Source organism: Diorhabda carinulata, chromosome 12, assembly GCF_026250575.1.
Source record: "Diorhabda carinulata isolate Delta chromosome 12, icDioCari1.1, whole genome shotgun sequence".
NCBI lineage: Eukaryota > Metazoa > Arthropoda > Insecta > Coleoptera > Chrysomelidae > Diorhabda > Diorhabda carinulata.
The window spans coordinates 5,996,680-6,014,082 of record NC_079471.1 but is presented as its reverse complement, the minus strand read 5'-3'; the positions used below and the strand labels follow the sequence as shown (position 1 = coordinate 6,014,082).

At 32.3% G+C, this 17,403-nt stretch overlaps 1 protein-coding gene across 1 annotated transcript in view; it reads left to right on the top strand.

Moving 5' to 3' along the window:
- LOC130899958 (tribbles homolog 2) overlaps window positions 1-16,792 on the top strand; it is an 89,480-nt gene extending 72,688 nt beyond the window's left edge. Inside the window, exons 4-5 of the mRNA XM_057810178.1 lie at window positions 88-279; window positions 13,755-16,792. Coding sequence (XP_057666161.1) covers window positions 88-279; window positions 13,755-14,001 — 439 coding nt within the window. The 3' untranslated portion in view covers window positions 14,002-16,792. The remainder of the gene's footprint in view (window positions 1-87; window positions 280-13,754) is intronic.
- The last annotated feature ends 611 nt before the right edge of the window (window positions 16,793-17,403 follow it).

Below are 17,403 nucleotides of genomic sequence, written 5' to 3'. Positions count from 1 at the left end.
GATAAAATTGAGACCGAAAAGTTACAAAGTTGCCTCTTGATTTCGAAAATATCAAGTTTTTTCTAATTACGTTTGATTTTGTTACAGAACCGAATTGAAATTAGAATCTTTAGAAGATGCTGTTGTGTTAGAAGAACCGGATAGCGATTGGTTACATGACAAACGCGGATGTCCCGCTTATGTTAGTCCCGAAATTTTAAAAGCTGGTGCTCATTATTCCGGGAAAGCTGCGGATATGTGGAGTCTCGGTGTGATACTTTATACCATGTTAGTTGGAAGGTAAGGAAATCTTGTTAATAGAATCATCATCATTTACACTTGTGAACCATATAAAATTCCTCTTGAATACTAGTGAATGAAATCTACGAACTTTGTTTTCATTGTTCCATGATTTTTCTTTCTATATTCTTCTGATAAAGTGAAGCTTCTCTACTCACAATATCGTTTAGTCAATTGTTGTAAAATCAAGACATATTTTAGCCAAAAATATTGTTGCTGTAAGGAGGGAAATAAGGTTCTCAATTATTTTCAGGAATCTTTTCATAATATAAATAATGACCATAATCTATTGAAACTTTCAGAATATTTCATACATATATTCAAGTATATACTATAAAATTTTTAAAGAAAATATTGGAGAGTCCATATTGCAAGTCACAATCAGATTAAAGCATTTTGCGTGCTTTCTGGAAGCCGCTATTTCCATCTAAAATCAAAAAACGTTAATTTTCACTGTTTTATGCATATATCTCTTCTACATGAACCTAAATGGTAACAAAAAATTGGATTTACTGGATTTCAAACAAAAAAATATGATTTTCTGTCATTTTTTACAACTTTTTTGCAAAAATAAAGTATGTGTCAATTATCAAAATTGGTTGAAAATGGATAAAAAAATTCCGCTGGAAAAAATATTACAAAGACAATGTGAAAGCATTCATACATGTTTTTAAAATGACTTAGAGGTTAATTTGCTATCCAGCATCATAGAGATATCGCTCTACTTTTTGAAATACCTCATTTTGAGCTCTTAGCTCGTTTTTTGGGGCTACAAGTCAGGTAGTAAATGGATCGCTCGGACCTGAAGGAGAGTTACTTACCCAATGGCTTATAACAATAGAAGGAATCAGAATTTTCATAACTCCATATATAGATCACTATAAACAACTCCTGAAAGGACTTTAGACAGGATATGACTTACATTTCTAATTACGGAGGAAGTTTTCCAGGAATTCATGACATTGTTGGGTAAATATAAAGAAAAAATCATAATCCAATTGAATTTTTTCATCAATATGTCATAGTATATAAAAATTGGATACACCATTATATCCTAGAGACAAAAAAAACAGTCTAAAAATGGATTTCATACAAAGAACGTGCTCCTAAAAAAGCGAAAACCATTTTTCAACCAATAAGTTCACGGCCATAGTGATTTGAGATTTCGTCTCAATTAATTACTAAGAAAAAGTGTAAATAGTCAATATTATAGAAAAAAAAAACAATCACGTACATAGAAAAATGTCTAAAACTCATGTTATATTTCCGCGAAACATCCTTGCCTACATTTTCCTCTTATATTCATCGTTATGTGACGGCTCTGCCCACCCAAATATATGCATCCAATTCTTTTAGAGTCTGTTGAAGACGATCTTATCGATCTCGACAATAGTTTCCTAAATTATCTGGAAATACAGTGGAAACTCGATTAACCGGACTAATTGTTGTCGTTAGAGATTCGGATAATCGAATGTATGAAGAAAAGTGGGTTTTAGGAAATAAAATAAGTTTAATAATAGTAATATTTATTAATAAATAATAGTATTATTAATAAGAAATAATAAAAAGTTTAATTTGGCTTCAAATATTTGGTAATTGGCATTTGACGTAAGCTACTCTTTCTCTTCATCGCTGATATATCACGAATTCGTTTCAGCTGTAGTAAATTCACAGTTTTAATCTCTATTTGTTTTTCAAACTATTTGAGAGCTGCTTCATCATGAGATGGTCCTACATCATTTTCCGCGTCTAGATTTTCTTCTGTTTCATCTTCTTGCATTTCCTGCTGTTCATTTATTTGCAATATATTTTCTACGATTTAATCATCCGACATAATATGAAAGCCTCAATCATTACTGTCACAAATGACCCACTCTTTGATATCTTATATTTTGTAAGGTGGCTCAATATTACTTAATTATTTAATTGGTCGCAGTTGATAGTGCGGATAATCGCGAATCCGTATAACTGAGGGCCGGATAATCGAGTTTCTACTGTATACCGCAGCAGTCATATTTGCTCCTAGAATCTCAATAAAGTTATATCACCGAGTTCAAACAACTTGGCATAAATATTTCATTTCCATTTGTAGATATCATTGTTTCTAAACGTATAAGAATACAAGGAAGATTTTAATTATGTAAAAAAGTGATATCTTCACGCATAACTTTTATTGATACCTTTAATGTCTATTAATAGCAATTATCGAATGGATTCTTAGGCTCCATCCAAATAGAATCCTGGACATTCTACTGCAGAAACGAGTTTTATCAGTAAAGTATTTTATTTAATATAATACACGCAAAAAATCGCGAAACTTGGAGCACTTTAATGATTACAGTCGTAAAATAAAACTGTGCATAGGAAAGTTAACAAGAATTATATGTAAAACTGAGGTCAAAGTGCAAAGCACTTTTAATAAATGCTCAAAACAACTCATCAGCGACTAAGATCGGATGTATATCAATAAGTTGCCATATTAAAAACCTCGTCGTCTCACTTGCCAATTATATAATATTCAACAGGTTATTTTTCTCTCTTTACAACCACAATGAAGTTCGCAAGTACGCAAAGGCACTTATCGAGTTACACCTGCCTGGTGCTCGTGGCATGGGTTATTCTTTTGTTTTTTTTTTTGATACCCCTATGGCTACCGACATGAAAGAGATGTGGGGCAGGTGAAACTCTTTCGTTTCACATGTATACATTATGTGATCGAAACAGGGTTGTTGCTGGACAGGGTAACAGGTCTAACGGCGTGGTACAGAAATCAACAAAAGTTTAAAGACGTTCTTTATCTTACCATGATCGGTGAATAAATTTTAACATAATATTACGATGAAAAAAAAAGAAGAAGTGAACATGTTACTGTCTTTGGTTATAGAATTTCTTTATAAACAATATTGCAAGCTCATTTTCGTTACGTAATATGACAGATCTGCGGCGACGAGAAAAACTTCAACGTTTCCTGTCACGACTAATACGAACTTCACGTTTCAACATTTCCTCATTCAAATTATTACTTTCTATTACATTAGATTAGGTGTCTTCAAACTTTGAAGCCTTCGGGCCAGGATAATTTTTTTCGTTACATCCCGAGGGCCAAAACAATAGTCGGCGAAAAATCACAATTCCATAAATCTCATTAGTGTTTTTTTGTTTTCGTTTCATTAATTGGGATTAATTTCATATTTGTTAGTTAATAAATATGTTTAAGTTTAGATATTTAGTAGTACATAGTAACACATTAGTCTTAAGCTGTCGCGGGCCGGATTGAAGGAACTGGCGGGCCGGATCTGGCCCGCGAGCCGTAGTTTGGAGACCCCTGCATTAGATGATCGGATCCAACAATCAGATGTGAATATTTCCTATTTACGATGGTTCTCTGACAAGTTTCCGACTTAACAAAGAAATAAGACGTTTTTAATCATAATCATACTTATTTTTAAACAAACTCACCGTCTCTTTCTTCAAAATATGCGTTTATATGTGAGATATAGTGTCCTCGTCTCTCTCCAGCAAATGAAACTTTAATGTGAGGTAACAGGAAGAAGGCGCTGGGTGGCAGATCTGGTGGTCACATCGAGGTGTATTATGATACGTTCACCTGGTTATTTTTTCTTCAATTTCTCCCTTTACTTTAATGTCGATGAACACAATCCCACGACTTTCCCAAAAACGGCCGCAATCACTTTTTCGGTCTTATTATATATTATATAAATTATTATATTTGTAACCCTGAATTTGTCGAAAATCAACGATAAATCTATAAAAGGAGGCTGTTGATTATTATGTGTGTTTAATACTTATTTAGTTTTAATTCATGTGACATATCTTTCCACGCATCTTTGCGTTTATTAGAGTTTTCCCTTTTTTTCTTAAAAAACACCGCGACGAATCGGAATCAACTGATGCCCAAACCAAAACGTGCGTCGACCTGCCGCATCGACGTCATTTGACGTACCGTAGTAGGTGGGAGGTCAACCAATCAATTGCGTAGAAAATAAAATGTATTCGTGGCTAGATTTGGTGGAATGTGGTCATAATCCACTGTCTTGACTGTTGTTTTGTTCCAGAAATGTAGTGTTAGATTCAGGTTTCATCTATAGTTATGGATCGTCTCATTTGGCCTCAAAAAAATCTGGGAAATGTTCATTCGAATGCACTGAAGTGAGAAAACGCGTCACTCAATCTGCGGATACCTCACTCATGATAATTCTTTTGTCAGTATATGGCAAATGCGTTTTTATGCCGATAAACCTCTTCTATCTCTCTAACCTTAACCCGAAGGTTGTTCAGTACAATTTGAACCTTTTTTTTTTTGATTATATTGAAGCTTTTGGCCGTCATGAACTCTCGTCGTCGGCCGAGGAAATTTCACGATAATAAATAATGGTAAAGAGACTCCGAGCGTAGTGTTTAACTCCTCTTTCGTGTGTATTGCCTTTCAAAAACAAAAACATGACAGTTCTATTCTCAATTTGTTCCATTTTCATAAAAATCTTCCTAACGACTCACTTATAAGATTGTCGAAATGAAGCTAAGCATTCAAAATGGCTTAAATTTTAGTAAGAATCCCTCAGCCAAAATATATTTCCCAACTTTAGTGCTGACATCTTCAGATTGAGCTGAGAAACTCTTCAGACAACCCTCGTACATTTACCGTCACTTAATTGAATAGAAGTAGAAACAAAATTTGTTTTTCCAAAAACTAACATAGACTTAAATCATCCTATGAATTTCCTTTCTTAATCGGCCATTCTTTTAATGTTGAAAGTTAGCGATCAATTTTACTTCGAACTATAGAATGTTGATCATAAAAACTGATTAATTATTTGTGGGTATCATCACGAGGAAGGAGAAAAAAAAATACGATAACAAATTAAGACGCTAATCGATATCTCGACATAACTCGCTAAAAGATTGGTTAAACTGTCAGTTAACGAGAGTTGGCAACTACCGTACTGTATAATTTATCATTCGCCCTACTAACACTAATAATATTCACATGTTTAACCTGACACCTACTCTGTACCACTTGCTCGGAGATGAATAATATGAATTTTGTATTTGTACATTTTGTTATTTGTAACACGTGAAAATACGCATTAAACTCCGATTGGTTTGCCATCTTTCTCATTAAATCGAATAAAAAATGTCTGAAAATTAACAGAAGAACTGAACTATACCAATTCTGACTAGAATACGAGTCGTTTACATATCAGAAAATGCCAAATACTTAGGAATCCACCTAGACAAAAAACTTAACTGGAAACAACACATCACAAAAAAAAGAAAACAATTTGATATAAAAGAAAGAGAACTACATTGGTTGATAGGGAGAAAATCCAAAGTCTCACTTGAAAACAAAGTCCTTATCTACAAATCTGTCATCAAGCGTATATGGACATATGGAATAGAGCTGTGGGGTTACGCTTCCAAATCTAATACAATCTAACTCCGTCAACTAGTAGATGCTCCTTGGTATGTAACATATCAAACCATTCAAGTGGACCTGGGAGTGCCCACTGTACAAGAAGTTATCCAAGAGAGGATCATCAATTACCCCAAAACTATAGAAACCCACCCAAATCCACTACTAGAGGAGTTGTTAACGCCACGAAACGAGAAAAGACTGAAAAAAAGTTGGACAATAGACCTAATATGAGGTACAAGAGGTTGCATCACCAAGACATTAGATTATCTAACAATCGCGAGCAAATTAACCTATAGAATGTAAAAAAATATTCTGATCTCAGAAAAGTAGATAAGAAATCGCTAATTTGTCAAAATTTCAGAAAATTTTTTCATAAATATTGAGAGTTGTCACTTTTCAATTATTTTAATCCGATTGGGAATTATGGTACCAGTTCCCCAACAGTTAAATGCTGAACAAACTAATACAAACAAAACGAAAGTTTTATCCTTTACCTCTTCAAATAAACCATGATACCGATTCGGTTCTGTCTCCCGTTAATCTTCTGATTTCATCTAGAGCAAAAATTCCCTCGCAAACCACTTTCAAAATACTTATTACTAATTTTAGTTGCTACATTTACATCATATTACCAATTCGTCAAAAAATCGGATCATACTATGGAAATTCAAGTACACTCCTGTACCGTGGACCCCCGGGGGTGCACCAATCACTGATCTAGAGTTTTCCTTTCTTATTTTATACTTCCCTCATTTGGTCTATCCACTTTTTCTCAATCTACCTCTTCTTCGCTTGAAATTACTTGCTTTATCTATCACGTTTCTTGCAAGTATGCCTGTTTCCATTTTGTAAATGTGTTCATGAAATTTAACTACTTTATTATCCGTATTACTGGTTCTTGTTGTATTGTTTGTCTTATATCTTCATTTTTACCAACTTTTTATCTCAAATGTATTTACTTTGGCTTCATTTTTCTTTTTAATAGCCAATGGATATTGTATTGTGGAACTTCATTTTGTATTGAGAATTTTTTGGTGTGTATAGTACAATCTTATTTTTCTTATTTGTTTTTTCTTCCTGTCTTTGCATTTATTTCAATTGTATTTTCATTACAATTTATGATCATCTGTATTCAATCCCATTTTCATAGTTTCTATTGTCTATTCTATCGTCAAGAGTGGAACAATCTTTCGGAATGTCACATGACGATCTTGCAATATTAGTTTACGCACAGTATCGATGTTTACTTATACAAAACCGATTTTGTACGTTCTTCACGAAATTCATCCTGTTGGAGAGTGCGACCACGATTGAGGCTCGAGATGGTACTCCATCACCAAAAGTCGAAGCGAGTTGATTCTCACATTGCTGTTGGTTTAATTTAAGTCGAAAATCATGGCACGAAAATGTTAATTCCATTTTTTGACCAAGATGCATGTCTCAAGTATCTGTAAAGAACCCAAATTGCACTCGTCAGTCAACAAATTCTGACCATTAAAAATGTCAAACTTTATGATGGCAATGTCAGATTTGACATATCTCGAAACTTAACTAGCAACCCTCGTATCCCTTTTCTTAAATAGCCCTGTAGTAGTAACATCCTGTACTACCTAAATTCTTACTAAAATGGATGTTTTACCCGCGCGCATGTTATTGGAATATCTGATAAAATTAAAAAATTATACCTGAGTTCTCGCGAAGGGTTTTTAAAGGGCAGGTGCAGATTTTTAAGGGTTTATCAGCGTCAATTTCGAACAAGACATTAATTGGGGCAGGTGTCTCGCGCGACTTTTCGTCACAATTGTTTTTCTAATTGAAAATTTAGAAATGAAATTCTTAATAATCTTATCAATTGAAAATAAGCGATTTGGAAGACGTATTATTCAACGCGGAAATGAACTCATCCATTTTAATTTGCTTATAACCATATTGAATATTTATTGCAACCTACGAGGTTCAAGGCCCAATTAAATACACACAATCTAGTTTGTCTGTTAGACCGTAACATAATTTAAAAAAAAAATCGCGATCCGTAATGTACGGCATTTTAAAAGATGTATCGAACCATGAAGCGGTTGTTGTGATATCAAGTACGGTGTATGCATTACTTTATGGTTTTAGTTAAGGTTATGGGCCAGTGAGTTTGATGTCTTTTTATCAGCTGCATTGCTAGGCGTGTGTGTTTATATATATCTAAAGAAGGAAATCCTGACTAGCGATTGTTGTATATTTGAAATTTGAAATAATATTTTCATAATTTTTATCAGTTAGTCGAAGAGCGGGAACTTTTTTATGTGAAATTTATTCGAGGCGATTCCTTGATATTCAAATTAGACGTTTGAAGACTACGAAGTTAACATAATTGACAAAACACGGCAATTTCAATCTGCTCGGATAGCAGAGGTGCTATAAAAGCCACAACGGGTGTGCTCTAGGCTTGTACTGGAGTGTAAAAAAAAATGAGAAGTGGTAGCTGCAAGATCTAACTCGTTTAGATGCCAGGTCACTTGGTCAACGACGAGGCTAATTCTCCTGCTGGACTGGGGCTAACAAAACCACCAGTGGGCCCAAAGCTCATTCTTGGTGTAGGCAAAAGTGTAGCTAGGATATCGCTGCCCTACGGAGACGGGTGGAAACATTTGACATAAGACAAGTGAAGTACGCAGCTTTCTCTCTCACTTACTAATCAACGGCTTCGTTTAAATAGTCTCGAAATACTCAACATGATGACTTTAGATGCCATCTGTATGCTACAGGCGTCATAGACAAACTGGAATGTCGCTAATTCTGCACGTCACATCAATCATGAGTACCCAACACTCACAAATATGAGTGCTCAAACACATAGGCAAGCCTTACAGTTTTTTAGTGACGTTCAAGTCTAGGAGTTTGATTGGCTTTAATATCGATAGTCACAACTATGAATTATTAACTATGATAAAATGTGGATGAGCTCTATAAAGTTTTGTCACTTTTTTCTGCATCTGGTTTAAACGGCGTTTCTTCTGACTTTTTACTTTCTAAGTAGTCCTCGTGTATTTTTTAGGTTACAGAACGTAAAATAGTTTTTCTATCATTAATTCATTTAGTAAAATTTGAACAGGTAATCCAATTAATACATAAAGTTGAAAAAATATTAGATAATAATATTTTTCGATATTCCAATGTAACTAAAATTACTCATGTGATTTTTAAGTTTATTTAATAATTATTGTACTTTATACAGTACAAAAGTGTTTTATTGACATTTTTAATGTAACAGCTTAGCAACTTGTTCATTCACAATATTTAAATCATTAATTTTTCAAACAACTGGAAAAAATCATGTGTAACGCGAAAAAAAGCGATAAATTAGTGTTTAAAGTACTAAATTTATATTTGTGCGCACGTGTATCTTTGTGCGGAGAGCGCATGATCTCCTGCATGTGTAGAAGAGCTCATGCGCACGACTCGTGCCTTCACAGGACCCAGTTCTATGTAAGATGTTCTATTAAATAGATAGGCTTCAACTTCAACGTCGAATAACTTTGTAAGTAGTGAATTTAATAATTGAAAATGTCAAGAAAGCTTTTTTGTAGAGTTTTAAATTTCCCTAAAGTATTTTCAACCGTAAAAATATTGATACTTCTGTTAGTTACAAAAATCCAAAACCACGATTTTTCTAGGAAATTCAATTTCCTATAAAAATATTGTCAAAAAAAAGCGATAGTCGTAATTTTTTTATAAACATGAATGATATTCTCAATGTTTTGTTAAAAAAAAATTAACAGAAAAACACGCGAAAGTCAGAATCGACGGGATTTACTCGGGGACCTACAGAACGACCGCAGGAGTTAGACAGGGTTGCATTCTTTCACCTACGTTATTTATCGTTTATAGCGAATACGTCATGAGAGAGGTTCTAGATGAGTGGCAAGACGGAATATCAGTTGGCAGCAAAAGGGTCAACAACCTGCGATTCGCCGATGAAAGACGGAAACAACAAGACAACAATTCTCCACAAACATCAGAAATTGCAGGCTACGAAGTGGTAAACAATATTAACTATCTTGTTGGAAAATGCGAAAGCGACTACCAAGTTAAATAAAATATGGAAAGACAAATCTATCGCGAAAACAACGTTGATACTATTATCTTCCTCATTGCAACGTACCCAGCGGAAACATATACTTTAAACAAAGCAGATAAAAACCGAATAGAGGCTTTCGAAATGTATTATAAGAAATTGATCCACGTACAAGGCTGCTAATCAGAATAAACCTCTTGTATCTGCAGTACCTGGGACAACAGAAACAATTAGAAGGCAAACGCTCAGGTAGATGGGTAGACCAAACCTAACCCTTAATAAATATGAGACTGCATCATGCCGAAAAGGTTGCACAGGATAGGCAAGCATGTAAACAACTGCTGAATCAAATATAAATGGTGTCACTTCATCATTTGGAGGATAGTGGAAAGAGTAGGAGGATGAATGATATTTTCACAGTATCGTTAAAAGAAATAGTCGTTTTTTTGGCTCAGCCTAGTGTTCTACATACCATCATAAAATAAAAATCCATCGCAGTTAGACACAGACATAAATTATTTTAAAATGCAAAATAATCTAATGGACTATGAAACGTTGCGTTTTTAACCCCTCTTGAAGAACATGGATAAATATTACGAGAATCTACATTTCCTGTTCGTAAAGACTACTTTACGGAAAACGTCCGTTAAATTTCGATACATAACCTCAATTTTTTATTTCCCAAGCTTTGATGCGTAACGGATGCACCATATGTCGTAGAAAATTAGTAACCCTGACTCACAGGTGAACCTTTCTTTTATAATTTCTTATTGTTTCGTTTGTTGTGCAATGTCTTACCAGTGGCGTATACCGATATTTTCAGTCCATTCATACCACACGTGATAAATTCAACTTATTATCTTCAGTAAAATAAAGTTTTTCTAGTTATCTAATCTATGTATAATGATAGTATTTCGTTGGTAATTAGCTAAAATAATGATTCGAAAAATGTGCAACGAATTTTATGATGAATAAAATACCTAAAATATAGTTAATCATTTTAATGATCACGATGACATCTGAAATTATTAATCTGACAATTTTTCTTATACTTTTCCATTTATATGTTTATTTTCACGATTATTTTTGTTGGTGATATATTAGACAAACGTTTTCCTTGGTTTTTCCGGTAGTCAGAAACTAGTCAAACTCCATAGATACTTTTTAGATTTGTTTCAGAGCTGAAGCTGAGTATTTTTTCAGTTTTTTGCAAGAAAGCTTTCAAGGATTTTACAAAATTCAGGACACTGATGTCTGTTTTATCCTTAAATTAAAGGAGTTTTTTGAACATAAGTTTCAACTGTTGCATTCAAATTCATCAAACATGATTGAAAACTTCTTAAGATTGCAAAGTGATAACCCAGTGTCAACTAAACGATACAAGGACAAGCTTAAAGCTTTGTGGAGTTAAGAGCTTTAGTCAGAATCATATTTAATTTCCACAAGTTTCCAATATACTTTATTTACCGCTTGTCTACGCTAAATAATACATTGCACGAAAAAGCCACGTTTTCGAGAGGAAATTTTGCCCTTTTTTCAGTAGCAACTCTTCGAAAAGCACTTTCGCAGAACTGGAAATAACAAGGTCTAAAATCGTTCACAAACCCCCACGGCGGGTATTTTCACAATTTGTTTTTTTTATGGACGACACTGTCTAATAGGTGTATCAGCTGATTATTTCCTTAATACATGTTGGGGTTGCTTGATTGTATCTCTGTTCTTTAGTCGCTCTCCATATGGCGGGAAATTATTCTCAAAAATAATTTTGCGAAAAAGTAAACGGTTAGAATGAAATGCGATTTTATTTCAATATGTATTTCAATTATGTTTCTTCAAATTTATTTCAAAATACATTATTTATTGGCCGAAATATTAAGTTTATCTTAGATTTCTTGAAACTACTGAGAATTTTAGGTTTTTTGCGAGGTCTCTAATTCTTTTTTGTTGTTGGATTAGTAATTACCGACTTTTGGGCTTTAATCAATCATTGATTTGCTACTACCCCAGCAAACAATCATGCATTCCAACAGAATGCTTAATTGCCACACTATAGATATTCCACCTGGTCGTGTTAACGCCACGATATCCATTGAAATGGATAGTCTCTGATTGTTATTAATTGTTTCTTGTTCCCCCTTTTTGCAAATAATTAAATATGCCCAATTTGTTTAATAATATTAAATATATTCTTTTTGTGACACGTCTCAAATCTCGCACGAGAATCTCACAAAGTCTCGAAGTTTCGCAGATAAAAATAGCGAATATCAATTAATTATTCTAATTATCCCGAATGTTGAAACTTAATAAATTATAAGTCAACTCAAGATGCAATACATTTATTAACAAACACTATTTACGAATGCATAGATAAAGATAAACCAGTAATAGGGATATTTTTTGATTTGGCAAAGTCTTTCGACAGCCTCCATCATTCCATTTTACTATAAACCTTAGAGGGCCTAGGAATAAGAGGTCGAGTATATAGTTTTTTTGAAAGTTATCTGGAAAATCTAAAACAACAGGTCAAAATAAGAGATAAAATAAACATATGAAAATGAAAACGTACATTGATTGTATATATTAAAAAAATTGATGATTTCCATTCCGAGTCCGTTCAGGCGTTCTGCCCAACCGATTTGCTTAATTTTTTTTTTCAATGAAAGGTATTGATGCACAGATCAGCCATCAACCATCGGATTTCATCTAATTTTCACCATTCTCAAGTTATACTCAAATGCGGGAGTTTTTCACATACACACGTTCTATCCTCAATATCTCAGGCTCTATTCAAGATAGAGACTTCGTTTTGGTTTAAGAACACTCGCTGAAACACCTTCTTTCTTTTGAGTTTTTGAACACTTAAATCGGTTGAGTTGGAGAGGAGCTAGGCGCGGACATTCAATGTGGAGTTACGGATTTTTGTAGGTTTTTGGCAAGTTTTCTACATTCAAAGATGTATATCTCAGGTTCTAATATAGCTACAGACTTCGTTTTGGTTTAAGAACACTCGCTGAAACATCCTCTTTCTTTTGAGTTTTTGAACACTTAAATTGGTTGAGTTGAAGAGGAGCTAGGCGCGGACATTCAATGTGGGTTTTTGGCAATTTTTCTACATTCAAAGATCTATATCTCAGGTTCTAATACAGCTACAGAGTTGGTTCTTTTCTATTATAATGATTTCTGATACTTATTTAATGGATTCGATTCGAGCGAAGCCGCGGGTAAAAGCTAGTTTTTATATAATAATGATTTTATGTTTTGGTTCATTTCTTATAAGTTAACAGTTAACTCATATACGTTTAGACGAGACTTTTTTCTTGTCTCGTCTCGAAGGCAGCACAAATATTGAGCCAGGAATAAACTGAATAGGAAACGAGTTTTCAATTTATATTACAAAAAACTGTATGAACGATAAAAACAATTTTCTTCTAATTAAACGATAAAATGTCCCTGTATAAAGAATATTTTCCGATACCAAACATACACTGATTGTAAGTGGAACTCTTTGACCATACAGTTACATGGACTGCTACTCCTTTTATCCTTTGCAGTAAAAGGAAAACAATTAGGACTATTAGGACTAACGTCAACTGAAGGGGATTTTCGATTCGTTTTTTTAAAAAGGGATTTGATTGTCAAGTATTCCTATTCTTTTTGCTTTTAAAGTATCAAAAGAGAATCCTTTTTATTTTTTTTAGTAATTAATAATCGAATGAAATAATTTTTGATTATTTTAAAACCATTTTCGAACCATAGAATCATTAAACGCAACCAAGGAAAAATAGAATCGTTAAATATCGTTTTGACGTTAGTCTTTTTAGATGTTTTGTCTCGGGCAACTGTACGGTCTAAGCTAGAACTACTTCAATTTATGATAAAATGAAGAAAATTATAGACAATAGTCATAAATGTCGTATCAAACATTATCATTAGTTTACTTATACAACTAACATCGATTTACTTTTGTTTTAGGTATCCTTTCAATGATTCTGAGCATGCGTCATTATTCGCCAAAATTTCCAGAGGTCATTTCGTCATTCCCGAATGCTTATCCGCTAGAGCGAGGTGTTTAATTAGATCTTTACTTAGAAGGGAACCATCTGAACGTATCACTTCAGAAGATATTCTCTATCACCCCTGGCTAGCGAAAGAAGACAAAGATTGGTCTTCGAGAGCCTGTGATCAATTAGTGCCGGAATGTAGTCTTTATGATGATTAATTCATAAATTTTTTCTGTGAAAAAATTGTGCAAAGTGCAAATGTTGTGCTGTGTTTTTAGAATAATATAAAATGGTAATCAAACTTATAACAGAAGATATCGATCGTGATAAGTAGGTATTAATTAATTAAAAAAAAAAAATAATTTTTAGTGCCACAACTTTTAATAAATGAAATTCCAGTATTCGAAACGATAAATTCATTTTCAGTTCTTTTGTTATAAGTCCGTTTATCAATTCAAAAGCCATTATTAGCTCTAAGTTCAATAAATTGTGGTATTGTTTTTATTTCTTTGTTGAATATTTGTGTCACGCAAAAAAATTCTTTCAAGTATATTTTTTTTATTTATTCTGTTATCTAATCTAATATTTGCTTTTTACTTGAAAAAACTTTTTTGATGCGGGCATAATATTGATATTAAATTGTTTGTAGATTTGTCGATGAATGATTCCGTTTTTGCAAATATAGGTCAGCTGGGAGAACTGAAAGACGTTGTATTGATTTTCGTGAGCATCACGTTAGGTTTAATATGTAAGACTGAATAGTATGTTTTCTAATTATTACTATTAATACTGCCACATTAAAAAAGTACCCCCCAGTAACATCTAAACTCGATATCCAAAGTATTAGTCCACGTTATTATTTCGTTTTTTAATACAATTTGTTTAAATTTTTTTCGAATAATAACAACTGGGGTTTACCTCATTTTTGGTCTTAAAATATCGAAAAATTAATATTTACAATATTTTTTTTATTTCGTTCATTTTTCTGTGCATTTTAGATTAAAATGAGACCAGAGTTTGAGAACCAAAATTTCAACAGTTTTTTGGTTGATAAAAAATAATAATCATATTTTAATGGTATTTTTAAAAATTACGAACTAATTAAATAATTATTTTTTACGCAACGTCATACAGAAAGTATGGGGAACCTAACCTAACATGAAATTTTTCAATTATTTGTAAAAATTGTTTAAATTATTACAATCGAATGTTTTTTTTTTTCAAAATCTCGTTTTTGTACGTACAGTTTTCGGAAACAAATCTTGTAATTTATGGGTTTTGGATTTTTATTTGCCAAAAAAAAACTATTTTGAAACTTAGGATTCACTTTTATCTAAAATGCGCCGAAAAAATGAACTAAATGAAAAAAAATTATTGAAAATATCGATTTTTATGATCAAAAATAGGATGGACTCCATTTCCCAATTAAAATCCGAATAAGTTAAATTGATAATTTAAATAAAAAAGCCAAAAGTCTCTAATAATTATTTCAAAATGATTTTTTTAAAGGATATCAAATTATCAACAAAAATTATCATTATAAAATTCAAAAAACGTTAAATAGATAGCATGGGGCACCAAACCTAACTTAAAAATTTTTTTGTACGGAAGCAAATCGGGTAATTTATGGTTTTTGGATTTTTTATTTGCCAAAATAAAAAACTGTTTTGAAACTTAGGACTCAATTTTATCTAAAAGGCGCCTAAAAAATTAATAAAAAGAAAAAATAAATTATTGAAAATATCAAATTTTCGTTATTTTAAGATCAAAAATAGGATGGACTCCACTAATAAAAATCGGATAAGTTAAATTGATAATTTAAATAAAAAAGCTAAAAGTCTCTGATGATTCTTTAGAAACGATTATTTTTGAAGGATATCAGCTGAATTAAATAATAATATCGAATTTTTTTGATGCATTTAAGATCAGAAAGGGACTAGAGCTTGAAAACCCAGATTTCAAACTTTTTTTGTTGATAAAAAAATAATAATCATATTTTAATGGTATTTTTATTTTTGTTAAAAAAATAAAATTACGAACTAATTAAATCATTATGAAATTCACGCAAAGCTAAAAAGAAAGCATGGGGAATCTAATCTAACCTAAAAATTTTTCAATTATCAATTTTATATAAAATGCGCCGAAAAAATGAACGAAATGAGAAAAAAATTATTGAAAATATCAATTTTTCGATATTTTTTGTCCAAAAAAAACCGAATAGTGATTATTTCGAAACGAGTTTTTTAAAGGATATCAGCTGAATCGTATAATCATAGAGAATCATCTCCCATTCTTCTACCGCTGCCTCTTGAAGTTCAAAAACCGTGGTAGGTGCTGGATTTCGAGTTTGGATGCTTAAAAATTATAATTTTTCCAATATTTAAACACCATTTAGTTCTAATTTTGTATTATCAGTTTTAGATATTGCGAAACATAAAAATATATATTTTTACATAAACCTCGTATACTATTTAAAAAAAAATATGTCTGATGATAGTGTTTCAGAGTTTAAAATACGCAGAACTTTTCATTTGAACACAATAACAAAATAGTACTGGAATTTTAAAATAGAATGTGCCTTTTTTAGAAATCGATTTAAATTCTTTATTATAAAATCAAACTTTTTATGTACTAAAAAAACATACATATCAAATCAAGATATATTGATTGATAACATAAAAAAATCGTCACTTTATTGAGCTAGAATCAATAGATTATGATTGATACCAATAATTGTTTTGTTAACATTATTTATTTATAAAAAATAAACGCCTTCGTGATGCGTGTTGTATTGTGATCTCGGTCAAAACTATTGGCCTCACTGTATATTTTGAACTGAACCTGTACATAAAATTCGTTGTATATTACGTTTTTAATTTATATTTAACATTAGTTGGTATATGTATATCTCGTTGTATATCAGTGTACATAGCTTCGCATCTGTGAGGTAAAAGTTCATGGGTGGTATATATGATGTTGTCCATATTAATTAAAAAAAATCATTTTTACTATTTTGTGTTTTATTCAATTATATCCTTTCGAACACCAATCATCCTGACTTACATTTAATCCAATTTAAATAATAAACTCCTGGACGAAATTAACGCACCAATTCAATTAATCTAAATGTTTACAATACAAACACAAAATAAAACTAAGTTCCATTGAAATAATAAGGAAAAAGCACCAATTGTTGACGCTATAAGGAAGAAAAATTCAATTCAATTCCGCGTTCTACAAAAGTGTTCAAGAGAATAAAACTTTTAGGTAGTTACGAGGTCTGGTTATTAAATAACGAGACTGCGCGCCTAGAGGGCGCCCTCGACGGGTCGGGTAAAAAACGAGTAGTGCGTTGGGTATCTAGATAAACGTCCCAAAACACGTTTCCGTCACTATTATAGTATTTGTGCAGTAACGGTTTGAAAAGAACGTGTTATTTTCTCCTACCGAAAGCCTTGTGTAATGAATCAACGTATCAATCTCAAATTTCTCGTTAAATTGAAAAAAAGTCCGACTGAGTGATATAAATTGTTTCAAGAGGCCTATGGAGACAATTCTCTATCTCGTGCGCGTATTTTTGAGTGGTTGAAGCGCTTTAGTGAGTACTGAGAGAGCATTGA